General features: G+C 37.3%; 1 protein-coding gene across 9 annotated transcripts in view; it reads right to left on the reverse strand.

Moving 5' to 3' along the window:
- Positions 1-2,146: 2,146 nt before the first annotated feature.
- Positions 2,147-13,819, reverse strand: part of ATP2B1 (ATPase plasma membrane Ca2+ transporting 1) — a 122,660-nt gene continuing 110,987 nt past the window's right edge. For 7 of the 9 annotated variants that reach the window (XM_054027828.1, XM_054027853.1, XM_054027877.1 and 4 more), the window contains exons 20-22: positions 13,280-13,462; positions 12,869-12,955; positions 2,147-5,407 (exon numbers count right to left, since the gene is read on the reverse strand). In XM_054027828.1, the coding sequence (XP_053883803.1) occupies positions 5,096-5,407; positions 12,869-12,955; positions 13,280-13,462 (582 nt within the window). In that variant the 3' untranslated portion in view covers positions 2,147-5,095. Of the gene's footprint in view, positions 5,408-12,803; positions 12,956-13,279; positions 13,463-13,819 lie in introns of all 9 variants that reach the window. The other 2 variants (XM_054027890.1, XM_054027884.1) reach the window with 2 other exon arrangements.

Below are 13,819 nucleotides of genomic sequence, written 5' to 3' on the forward strand. Positions count from 1 at the left end.
CAGGATGCCAGCATTGCTTCGTTGCTTCTACAGAGGCAGGCATTGGCCTCTATTTTAATCCATTTGATCCATTATAATTTTTCAGTAGGCATGACTGTTTTGACCTTGCAATCCCATTCTGACACGGATTTTTGTCCCTGCACCAGGGTTTAGTCTTTTGTTAAAAGGTATAAAATGATATAGTTGAGCAAGTATCACTGGGATGACAGCAGGACAGGGAAATAAAACCAGGTCCTAATGAAGGTCACAGTAGCTGGGGTGAGATTTCCCCTCTTCCTGCAGCCCTAAGCATCCCATGCTTGACTTCTATAAGCACATCCCGGACAGTGATAGGCCAGGTGGTAAGTGGCCATGGAATGACCTGTAATGGATATAGAACAGCGGAAGAGTCCCTGTGTAGCTAGAGGAAAGAGGCATGCTTGCTTTCCTTAAGTCATAACCATCCAGTACACCAGCTCTTCGAGCACAGCCATTGGGGAGGGAAGAGAAGGATAATGGTGCTTGATGTCAAAGTTGATGAATGAGTAAGAGTGCATATTTTTAACCTCTTGCCCCTGCTACTGAGAAATTAGCCTTCTCTCTTGTTGCTAGATTTCCTTTTTTTTGGTGCAAAGTACCTCATCCTCACTTTAGTCTCTAAAGTAGTGCTGCCATACATGCAGCTGGTTCTCTTTTAATGCTTTTTTGGCTCTGAGCTAAGCATTCTGTAATGCCATGTTCTGTGTGGGGGCCCCAACCCATCCCATAGCTTCTGTATTCTCCTGCTCAGGAAGAAACCTGTGAGCAAAAAGGCATTTAGTAGGTGCCTTTAGAGGAGAGGGAATGGACTCCTGGGCTTCGACATGGCATAAACCATCTCCTTGATTGTTGCTATAGGCTCTTCAGAGGACTGTAAAAACTCTGTATGCAAACTGGGAAAAAGAAAATAGACAGGAATAGGAAAAAAAAAAAAAAAAAAAAAAATCAGGAAAAGAGGTCCACACAAGACTTCCTCAGAGACTTTCAACAGAAAATGGTGAAAAGAATGGAGATCATCTGGGCTGTCCATGTCGAGGAAAATAGATGGACAGGCCTCACCTGGTGGCCAGGCTAATCCAACAAAACTTTAGTTACATCAGTCCAAACAGCAGGGGGGCTCCAACATACAAAAGGATCAGCAGACATGCACTCAAAGGAAAAAAGCCTTTAGGACCAATAACTAGTCTCTGCATCTGAAGTAGTATTACTGAATTTAAGATGGACATTTCATTCTGTTTAAATCCATGCAAAGTTCAATATGAATCTGATCATTCCAGCGGTTCCAATTTCTGCAGAATTTAATTTTTTTATTGATTTTTTTTTAAGTCTTATCAGCCCTTTAGGACAATTTCCAAATATAAGCCCATGAAGTGTCTTCTGGAGTCTGCAGCAAGCCTCAAACAATAGCTCGAAGAGGTGGTAACATCTGCAATTCATCAATAGGTTATTGACTCTAAAACCTAATGATGGTAAAGTCAGAGTTCAGTTTCTCTGAATTGTTTAATTACAAAAGCTACCTGTAATATGCTTATCCAGTATAGTTGATTTGAAGAAGTAGGAATGATATGGGTTCATATCTAGTCCTTGCTTAAGGACTTTTGTACCCTACAGTATACTTAGCATTGCTTTGGGGTGACTAGAATCATCTGTTTCCATTACCTCTTAGGAGACTATTCCACAATTTAGATCTTATCAGGGAGGACGACAGACGGTAAAGTGGATACAGAAACAAAGAGGTTCCATATGTAGCAATTACTACTACTTTTTGCCCCATTTAAGACACTTAATTTCAGTTTGAACAAGACTTGCTGCCTTTATGTAAGTTATTCTTTGCATCCCATTATTCATCCTATTTACAAAGACTGATATTTGATATAATTAACCACTATTTTGTAAACAAGATTTATATTAAACCATTCTTCTGGCTAAAATGTTAATTCAGTACAAATAGAAAAAGTCAATGTTGCATGATCGTAGTACAGTACACATTTTACAGCATGTAACAAACTCAGTATTGAGATAAGTTGTAACATTTCAGGAGCAAAGTGATTACAGTAGTAGCATTAACTATCCATTTTCAAAATCTTAAACTGTACTGTATTACATTCAAATCAGTCCCCAATCAGACTGGAGATGAACAGCACATTTATTTATTTGTGTTACAATGAGCAAGACAAGTAAACCTTACAACCAGAAAGGTAATAAAGGGCTCAGCAGCTAAAAGTGATAATTATTTTTATAAGCTTAACAACAACATGTCATGGTTTGTTGAGATCACAACAAGAGAGAAAGCATTTCCCTTTTTAAACAAGTATTCCTAATTTCAGGTTTCACTTACACTTGCTATGAGGCAAAGTCAATGTACTGCATGTCAACATGATCAGAAGGAATCATTTGTGCACAAAGCCTACACATTTTTATGTTTCCCCCAACTGCTTAAGTGTATAATTCAGTTTTTTTAAAAGGTATAATGGAATCATGACCACCATTAGGACAGGCAGAGGGGTTAATTTTAAATTAAAGGTAAAAGTTAGCATGCAAATTCAATTGCACTGGGCAGAGTCATTTTAAGAAAAGACTTAAACAGCTTCCTTCCATTTTAAAGCTATCATTTATTGAGGAAGTTATTCTGAACTAGGTAGGGAGAACATCTGAGCCTATTTGAAGTCAAAACTCTACCTAGTTCCTAACTTAACTTTTTTTCCAGTTACATCAGTATTCTAAGAAGCTCTGGGAGAAGTTGTCATATAAAAGTGTTAAATACAAATATCCTGTACCTAGAAAGGAAGCCTCCTTCTTTCCAAGTCTATGGGCATAACAGAAAAAAAATCTCGGAAGGCTTAAAGAGTGGTTGACAGTGGGATACAGTGCTTGAAACCCCAAGAATGATTGCCCCCACTAATTTTTTCAGTTTTAAACAAGCAATATTTTCATTGTTTTCCCAAGAACTCCAGAGAGTTTATAGAGATCACACCCATAAAAGAGAGCAGTCTTCTCACTCTAAGTCTAATGCCTTTTAACCCAGTTTCTTCTGCATCTTGAGTTTTTAGATCCCCACCCCCACTCCTCTTTCCTGTCATTACTAGCCTGATTCCTTCAAGTCGTTTATGCACTCCTCTACCATGTGGGCAACTGGTGTCTACCTTCAGGGTTCAGACATACACCAGGATCCCTTGTGTGGCTTGTGCTGTGCCTATGAAAATCTACAACAGCTCACTAAACTGATTTAATAGTTTGAACCCTGATGGTACCTGCTGCCATAGCTCAGAAAGGAAAACACTATCTTTAGGGATGTAGGCAGTCTCCCCCAGTCAACCATGTCTATATCTGGACTACTTATCTGAGCTAGTGAATATCATCAGGACACTCACCCTGAATTAGTTCCACTGGCTAAAAACAAAACTAGGAGACAGGTAAAGGTGAAAAAGTTACATGCAGAAGAGGAAAGCTATGGAAGAATGGGATTCTGGGGTGGGGGAATGTTTGGTAGAACAATAATCCAAATGGTGGAGACAATGTGACTTATTCACCCAGTTGCTAGCAGGTAATTTTTTGGTGCCAGAAACTATTGCTTAACTAAGAACATGCAAACAACTTGTCAGCTACCCCATGTGAGCTAACCTGATTTTATTCAGATTTTGAAGGGTTTAATACAGTAAGTTATATAAATGAAAAAAAAAGACATTTACTATTCACATTACGTCTTTTCACCCTGAGATAAATTTTTCAGCCACAATCAGTCAACCAGAAGTATCCATTTGACTCAATGAAGATTTTTTTGAGTGCCTTAACTTGCATCCATTCTGTAGGGCAGTCACCAACATCTGATTTATAAAAGTGCTTTTTAAATGGGGCTGTTACCATCTTGAAATTGTAGTTTAATTTTACTAGTAATATAAAGCAGTCTACCTTTTCAATGTTTCCAATGAAGCTGAGAAAAATCTGTAAAAAACCATCGCTGCATATTTATTTTAATAAAAGGGCAGATTTATTCATGTTTACAAACAAATTCCAAAAACAAAAAGGAGAACAGGTATGCTACCTACTAACAACCTTTCAAAATGCCAACAGCCCTCATGCTGTATGAAGGATTCTATATATTAGAAAAATCAACACAGTTCCACTCACAATTCACCAAGACAGCACTATGCTAACATGTTTAGACAAAAACAAAAAGGACTAAGGTTCTGATGTATTTTGATTTAATCCATTTTGCCTGAGATAACAAAAGTATTTCAAGCAAGTTCCATCACATATTGATGTCCCGCATTAAACAATCCTCTACTAAATTCTGAACAAAAAAAGTTATTCAGTAAGTTTCTCAAAATTTTTAAAAATTAAACAGTTGTTTCAAAACCATTAAGTAGTAAATGTATTTAAGAAACTAATTAGGACAGAGGCCATAACTTCATTAGAACACCACTGCTCATGTTTTTACAAAGCATTAGTGTTATCTATTTGGCTATTAGTATTAGCAATTTATCTACAATATTTAACAAAGTAAATTGCAGGCAAAATTTAGTACAGTTTCAATAGAAACACCCTTTTCCTGAAAATACAGCAGTATTTGAAGGACTAATTTTTTTCTCTGCATCATTTATAAGGAAGCTTCCCATCTAAGAACAGGAACAAAAAAGTATCTACAAACCTTGTAAACAGATCTGTATCATTTATAAACATAAATAATCCAAATTATTAACAGCCAACAGCAGAAATTTAAGTATCGATTCAATGATCCAGGGCTTCTTTGCCCTTCCCAGCCCCCCCCTCAAAAGGATCAAGATAAACTAAAGTTCTAACACACTGTTCAGGACCATTAAGTACAACTAATGATCCGCAGGTCACTTATGCCGAGTTACCGTTTATCTGTCAGAGTTCATTATTATCCCCACACCCCAAAAACACCCTCAAGTCTGGCAGAAAGCTTTTTTAAAAAAATAAATCTACATTCGTACAAGTGTGTCTTCTGTTGAAGTCCAGGACAAGACTATTATCTTGTCCATCACAATGTGTGAAAAGACCCAGTTTCAATTTGTTTCTTTACAATGCAGCTAGTGTGTTAACATTCAGCTTACAATCAGAGTGATGTTTCCAAACTATGTAGTGGGCTCCCTGGGGATGAAGAGGTAGCAGACTTGTTCATGTCTGTTGTAAGGTGAATTCCACTGTCAACCGCATTGTTATTTTTGTTGGGAGACGGGGGAGGAGTGGAGTTGCGTTTTGTTGGAGCATCATCTTCAGCGTCAGTATCATCAATAAGGGGAATATGAGGCTCAGAATCTTCTATTCTAAACTCAGGATGCGTCATAAAATTGTGAATTGAACTTCGTGTCTCAGGTTTTTCTAACCCTTCATATAAGGAACTACGAAATGCATTCACCACTCGGATCTGTAAACATGAAAGAAATACAAAAAACTGTCAGTATGCTGCAGATTTACTGGTAGTGAATATGGTTCTTATGAGTTTGAATCCACAAACAGCTAGACATGAGTGAATCGAATTTGTATGTAATGTAGTGGAACTTGCAATAAACTGTAAAAAATGAGGAGCATTTCAGTAGAGCACTGCCAATCTACAGTTGGAATAAAAATTGTAGAAGTGTACTGTAAAAAACTGAAATGTCTAAAAATTCAAAGTAGTGCTAGAATTATTTCATTGCTTGACGTGGACTAAATGTTTTAAAAAAATGAAGTCAACATGAAAATTTTATCCAATGTACTTATTCACAAATTCAATAAGTTTTACTAAGGAATGTTTTATTCAACACCAAAGGGAAACGTCTAAAAAAGTTGGGGCACGCAGGGTTACTATTTCTCATGCTGGGAATTAGGATGTCACTGACTATGAAAAAGCCAAGCAAGTGTTCATCGAATGTCACAATGATTGGACAGTTACCAGCAGGACTCATGCAAAAGATACCTCTACAACAGCTGTAAATATTCGAGTATATACCTATTTGCCACAACAAAATACATTTCCCCCCATAAAAAGTAATACGTTCTGTGCCCCAATTTGTTAAAAGTGGTAATAAATTACAAGTTACATTTTGCAATTGTTTTCCATTATGTGCAAAATTAAGTTTTTCCTGATGCCTTTCAAAAGGTGAAAAAAAGTTAAGCATTTTAAATGCCTCCACACGAGCTAAGTGGCAGATACAAGAACCTCTTTTTGAGAACATTGTATGAAAATTCTCAAGCCATACAAGTATTGGAATTGCTGCACATTTCAGTATGAAGGCCACCACTGTAAGATTTAAGTAATCACCTTTATATACAAGTGTGCATCTCAAATGACAAAAACATACAAGACAACCAACCAATGTGTAAGCTGTCACTGGCTAATTATAACAAATTTTATATATACACACATGGCCATGTCGGTCTTCTATTAAGAGGTCAATTCTTCTCTGCTTTTGGTGCAGAGATGCACACAAGAAGAGTCCAAAAAGCTTCATATATACTGCTGAAGTTGTATGGCTTATGTACCATTTACAACTATTAGGTTCAGGACATTAGAAGTGGTCTGTTAATTTGCATTTTAGAGCCAAAAAATGATTTTCTACCAACCTAGTAGAATTTGTTACTTAATGAGAAGCTGATAGAATGTACACTCCATAAAAGTTAACAGGTTACAGAACTCTCTTAGGTAACATGTCGAGATCCAAAAATTAACCTTTGCATTTAGCATCTTTAAGAATTTTCTTTAGCATTGCCATATAATCCTCAAAGTATTAGTTTTGCTAACTGTTCAGTCTGAAATCAAAATCCTTAACTATTAACTTGTAATTAAATGAGTACCTATAAAAACCAACACTAATATCAAATTCTTTTTTCAGTGTCATTTTTGCCTGGAAAAATGTAATAGGAATGCTTCGTCACTTCTGTAGCTCCTTTCACTGAGGCTCTCTCAGGAATGTAATAGAAGTTGGGTATTATTCCCATTTTACCGGTGGAAAATGGATGTACAGAGAATAAGTAACTTGCCCAAGTAAAAGTAAATCAGCATAGAACCCTGGAATAATATGCAGGTCTGATTCCTAGTCCTCTGCCTTCATCAGCAAATTCCCATGATCAGCTGGTTCAGTACTATTCAGTTAGGCCCTGATTCAGTAAAGAATTTAAGCATGTGTTTAACTTTAGATAAATAGTCCCAATAAAATAAAAACACTCAGGTTCTTTGCTGCTATTAATTCAGCACTAAGGCCCTGATTCAGCAATGACTTCCCTTTGAAGTATTTTATATAAAAACAGACACGTTCTCACACCCATCATCATAGCACCTGAGCAATAAAAAAATGTACACTGACAGAACCCAAGACATGAGAGGCACTGAGGAAGTGCATGCAAGAACCAATTAACAGTGAAAAGAAAATATAATCTACATACAAGATTGGCACCAGTCTGTCAACGCCTGCACTCCATCTAGTCAAAGAAAGTGCATTTTGGCACCATCTCATGCAAAGAATCCTAGAGAGCCTAGCTTCAAATATCTCAATCAGTAAAGCTGTGTATGTACTTCCCTACAATCAGAAAAGTCTTGTTGTTACCAAGTTAAAGGGTTGAGGTCCTTACACTAGTTTCAACAGGGAAAGACCTTGTTACAAATAGTTGACTTAAAAGGTATTTAGCACATCCAGGACCACTTACATCTCTGCATTATTAATGACTTACAGCTTTAAGTATCAGGGAAACCATGTCTGACTCTGGTACACTTCCACTAAACTTCCTAGACATGTTTGGCCATGAAATTAATTCCTTTTCTTTGACTGGGATCCCAGTATATCAGAAGCGTTAACAAAATCTGATGCATTCAGCAAAATGAGGTCTTTGGAGTCTATAAGGGCACCTCACATGAAGGCATGCTATGGTTGTTTTTTGTTTGTTTTTTGTATAAAGATTCACCACAGAATCTATTAACCAACATTAATTTTACAACTGGTGTGGTTCTAGTTAGAACTGTGTTCTCTTTTCCACCTTAGGGGAGAAGGTGAGTCAGTTACTTCTCTGCTGAAGAAAGGATTCAAACAGGTTGAGTTTTGCTCCAAAGATTACAGGAGTTCATCCTAATCTCTTAAGGCAGAGCTCCACAGCCAGGCACTCCTTCAAGAATGGAAGTATTTAAAATAGAGGCCACCATGGCAGTCACCATAAAGTGAGTGATGGTTGCGGATTCATCTCCTTCGCGCCTTTCTCGAATGCAATGAAGAATTTGCTGCAATTGGCAAGAGCTTTGTTAACAGCACTGAATTTAAAAATAACCCATGAAGGGGGAAAATCCACAAATGATATCAGCATAAACCAATCCACAGCATGTTGCATAAATAACCTCTGCACTCATTCAGCAAAAAAACCTTTTACCAATTAGACCTAATGTGTATGAGTTAAGCTCCAATACATCATCTTCATTTTTGCTATGACAATCTTAAATTACCACAAACATTTGAGCCACATTAAGAACGTGTCAAATTAAAAAGAAAGAACATTCAAAATTGAGGATCCTCTGGTCCCAGTTGATCAGGCACAAGGGTTATTTTTTGCAAACATGTTAATGCATCAATAAATATATTAAATTAGACTGATCATCTCCATTGTCCGAGCTGAGTGAAGAATAGTACATTTTCAGTTTTAAGTAACTGAAGGGTTAAGAGTAATACCATTAAGGAAATCTGAAAATATAACCAGTTCTCTGTAAGTGTCCCTTTTACTTCAACTGTTAGTCTAGATCAGAGGTTCTCAAATTGTGGTGTACAACTCACCAATAGTTCAAGGAGCATTTGCTGGCCACATGGTGCCGGCTTGTCCTTATCTCCAATTGGTAAATCACATTAAAAAATTAAAAGTATTACTTTTCAACGTAAGTAATGCCATAGCTGCCACAGGGAGGTTAAGGTATCTCAAGGGGGTGGAGAGGTAGTTCTCAAAACACCACTATGATGTGGTCCATAATATGAAAAAGCTTGAGATCCTCTGCTCTAGATATCAATGTGTGGTACATAATTTCACATTGCTACAAGATCCTGCAAAAATCTAGGGATGACAGTACAATTCAGAGATTGTATCAGCACCTTAGTTACTCTTAAATGGCAAAACTGTACAGTTTATTGATAGAAATGAATTCCTCAGTTTATGTAGACAAAGGTATTGCATAAATATATATTCAAGGAGTATTTTAGAAGACAATTTGGTATGTATTATAAACATATAAAACATAATTCTGCTGATGTTATCAGGCCCCCCACCACAAAGGCTAAATTGTAGCTTTCCCTTATATGCCCACACAGTGATGGAGCGTTATAAGCACTGCACGTATATTTCCCTACCTACAAGGCTCGCATAAGGGCAGCTCAGAGTTGCAGCCTCAAAGCTCAGGGGAACACAGGGTCAAATTACTCCCCAATGATAGCTTTTAAAAAAGCTAAGAATGGCCATACTGGGTCAGACCAATGGTCCATCTAGCCAAGTATCCTGTCTTATGACTGTGGCTGGTGCCAGATGCTTCAGAGAGAATGAACAGAACAGTGATCCACCCTGTCATCCAGTCCCAGCTTCTAGCAATCAGAGGTTTAGGGTTGTGTCTCTGAACATCTTGGCTAATAACCATTGATAGACCTGTTCTCCACAAACTTCTTATTCTCTTCTGAACCCAGTTTTATTTTTGACGTTCACAACATCCCCTGGCACCGAGTTCCACACAGACTGTGCGTTGTGTAAAGTAGTACTTCCTTATGTTTCTTTTCAACCTGCTATCTATTAATTCCGTTGACCCCTGGTTTTTGTATTGTGAATTGGTAAATAACTCTTCCTTATTCATTTTCTCCACACCAGTCAAGATTTTATAGACCTTTACCATATTTCCTCTCAGTTGTCTCTTTTCCAAGCTGAAAAGTCTCTTTAATCTCTCCCCTATGGAAGCTTTTCCATACCCCTAATCATTTTTGTTGCCCTTCTCTTTACTTTGTTCCAAAATCTAATATATACTTTTTGAGATGGGTCAACCAGAACTGCATCCAATATTTAAGGTGTGGGAGTACAATGGATTTATATAGTGGCATTTAATATTTACTGTCGTTAACTATCCTGTTCCTAACGTTAGCTTTTTTGACTGTTGCTGCATATTGAGCAGACGTTTTCAAAGAATTATCCACAATGAATCCAAGATCTCTTTCTTGAATGTTAACAACTAATTTAGACCCCACCATTTTGTATGTATAGTTGGGATTATGTTTTCCCATGTGCATTACTTTGCATTTATCAATGATGAATTTCATCTACCATTTTGTTGCCCAGTCACCCAGTTTTGTGAGATCCCTTTCTAACTTTTCAGTCCGCTTTGGACTAATCTTGAGTAATTTCGTATCATCAGCAAACTTTGTCTCCTCACTATTTACCCCTTTTTTCAGATCATTCATGAGTATGTTGAACAGTACAGATCTTTTGCAGACCCCTCTATTTACCTCTCCACTGTGAAATCTGACCACTATTCCTACCTTTGTTTCCTATCTTTTTAACTAGTTACTGATCCATGAGAGGGCCTTCCCTCTTATCCCATGATTGCTTACTTTGCTTAAGAGCCTTGGGTGTTCCTAGCCTCTGTTTGCCAGAAGCTGGAAATGGACGACGGGATGGATCACTTGATGATTACCTGTTCAGTTCATTCCTTCTGGGGCACCTGGCACTGGCCACTCTCGGAAGACAGGATACTGGACTAGATGGACCTTTGGTCTGACCCAGTATGGCTGTTCTTATGTCTTTCTGAAAGTTCAAATAAACTATATCCACTGGATCACCTGTGTTCACATGCTTGTTGACAACCTCAAAGATTTCAAATAGATTGGTGAGGCATGATTTCTCTTTATAAAAGCCATGTTGACTCTTTCCCAACGTATTTTGTTCATCTGTGTGTCTGAATTCTGTTCTTTACTATAGTGTCAGCCCATATGCCTGATACTGAAGCTAGGCTTAACGACCCTGTAATTGCCAGGGAGGAGGCATGGCTCCTTCTCTACCTTGAGACACTGGCTATCAGAGCTGGGTGCCAGGACAGGAGTAAGTATGCTGTGCTCCTTAAAGCAATGTTGCAAATTAATCCCCTTTCCACACCAGGACAGCAAAATGCTTCCTGGCCGCTCACCCGAGGGTCACGTAGTTCTGTACTACCACTTGCAGCAGGCTCTGCTTAACAGGCAGAATGTAACCCAAAAAGTTTCTTTCCATATATGGGAAATAACTAATGAACATTCCCATAGACATCAGATTTTAAAATACAGTGCTGTACTGCACATCCCTAGTCCCACAAACAACAGAATGTACTTTGTATTTATGTGGCACTTTTCATTTAAAGATTCTAAGTGCTTTACAAACATCAAATGAATTAAGCCTCACAACATCCCTGTGAGGTAGGGAAGGATCCTCATTTTACAGAATGGAAAACAGGTAGACACACAAGTGACTTGCTCAAGAGCATACAGGAAATCTGAATCAGAAACAGAGCCCAGAGGACCATACTTTCTTTTTAAGAAGAAAACTCCTGAAAGCTGTAAAAAAGTCTCTGCCAGCACTTAGGCCAGCAATGTGCAAGTTCTTAAGTTAGCTAACTACTTTTCAGGCTAGTTAACTAATTAAGTTTGTCACCTAGCCAACCCATAAGAATGTATGCAAATGTTAAAAGGTAAATTATTAAAACAGGAGGGAAACTCATCTAGTCAAAAAAGTTTAATCTTTTTAAACATTTGTTTAAATAAAATACTTGTATATTTAATCTATAAATAAGTGTGCAGAAAATACCTACATGAAACAGATATAATTGAGATTAAGGATATAATGCATTTAAAGTATCCATTTTAGAATGAACTATTACACTTCTAGTCTTAACAGAAGAAGGCTGAAAAACCCAGATGCCACTTAGTTCAGAGAGCATAACGTAAAGAGAACAGAATTAATTAATTGACAAAACATCCCCTGCGCTGGAAGTTTATGTATTGCTGCCAAATGAACCTAGAGAGAGAGTTATCCAGTTTGAACGAAATAAAATGTTTTACAATTCAAATATTGTAATGTTCTTACCAATGCCCCTGGTTGATTGGCTGAATGCTTCTGCAGTTTTCTGTATAGTTGGAAATTTACTACTATTGTAACTATTTGGAACAAGCCTATTTTATTAACCTGTACCCTGAAGTTAAAAGATAAATAAATATTGCCATCTTGTTAAGAACAAGTCCAACAAAAAGTGAAGCATTCCGATCAGAAGCAAGCTTTTATTTGGTCTATATTTTAAACTTTGTAAACTTTAATTTAAATAATTTAAAATCAGATTATTTTGCCAGAGAAAGTGTTAAAATGTAAAATATGTAACTTTCAACTGTGTGTTATTTTAAATTATGGTTTATTTTCAAATTGGTATTACCTACTTTTGTTGGACCAGTTTAATGTTATATGCTGCATTGAGTAAATTATGAACATTTTCATAAAATGAATCATTAGAGGCATATACTCGAAAATTTACAACAGTTTTCCTATTTCAGTTTTTAAGAAGTCCCTCTGTACATGAATGAATGAAGGCACAGTACATACAGGCTCACAGCTTTCATGTTTAAGTCTTTTCTTGCAACTGTTTCCATCTGTTCTCTAGCCCTCTAAGAAAAACAGTCTGAGGACTCCACTTTGTGAAAAGAAAGCTTTATGAAAAGCCTGAACAATGAATTTAAATACTAAGGAGAAAATGAGAAACGTTAGGTGTGTGAATTAGGAAATGTTAATTTCATGCACTTAGGAACACACACTCACACCCCACAGTAGTAGAAGCAGTAGTAGAGGAAAACACTACATGTGTAGGGGTAGAAATATTTGTTACATCATGATGCTGGCTGGCGATGGAAGGTTGCCGCCTTAGAGCCCCCTGAATGGTACTTCCACTCTGGAAAGCATTCACTACATCCATCTGCAAGGAATCAGAGATTGTGACAGCTTGCTCAGCAAGAGAGAGAGAGAACAAGAGAAAGGACCATCCCATCTATAACACACAAGAAGTAAAGAAAAAAAGGCACTTTTTATAGAGAGATACACAGGCAAGAGTTGCATTTAGAGCTGAAGAAAGTAAAGAAGGAGCTTGAGGGATTACAGAGCCATCCATACCCCCATCTTGAGAAAATCTCAGTCACACAGTTTAAAATTGTCACCTTATTGGGGTAAAGGGGACAAAGGGGAAGATTTAATTAAAAACCTCAACTACCACTGTCTCCTCCTACCTTTTCCAAGACCATACCTGAGTTTGTATCCTGTTCAGGCCCCTAAACCACAAGATCTGACCACGACGCAGTTCTCTTTCAGCATGATCAATCTCTTCTACATCTTCTGAAAATTCTTCTTCAGGAATCTCCTCCTTCTGTGTTCCATGCCCAGCTTCTTTAAGGAATTTCAAACGGCTGGTTGGAATTGTTGAGATCAGCTAAAGATGAATGAAAAGATGTATAAGAATTAACAGAAGAATGGTAGTAAAAATTATATTTTTTTAAATGTAGTTTAAGTCACTGAACATACAATGTTGAAGTCTTTGCCATTTTGCCTTTAACCTATAATATTCCGCAAAAACTATTTTTAAAATGAAATGCATCTTTCTACTTCAGAGATACAACTTTCAGTGTAAAACAACTGTCCTGATATCACCCTATTCACTCAGTATTACTGGACACTCTCCAGCTAAGTAACAGCTGCAAAAAATGTGAGAACTCATCCCCCTACAGCCTCATTTCAAAGGTGTGCAGCTGAACTCAGGCTATTGAAATTCTAAAATTAAGTGCAAGCT

This window comes from Malaclemys terrapin, chromosome 1, assembly GCF_027887155.1.
Source record: "Malaclemys terrapin pileata isolate rMalTer1 chromosome 1, rMalTer1.hap1, whole genome shotgun sequence".
NCBI lineage: Eukaryota > Metazoa > Chordata > Testudines > Emydidae > Malaclemys > Malaclemys terrapin.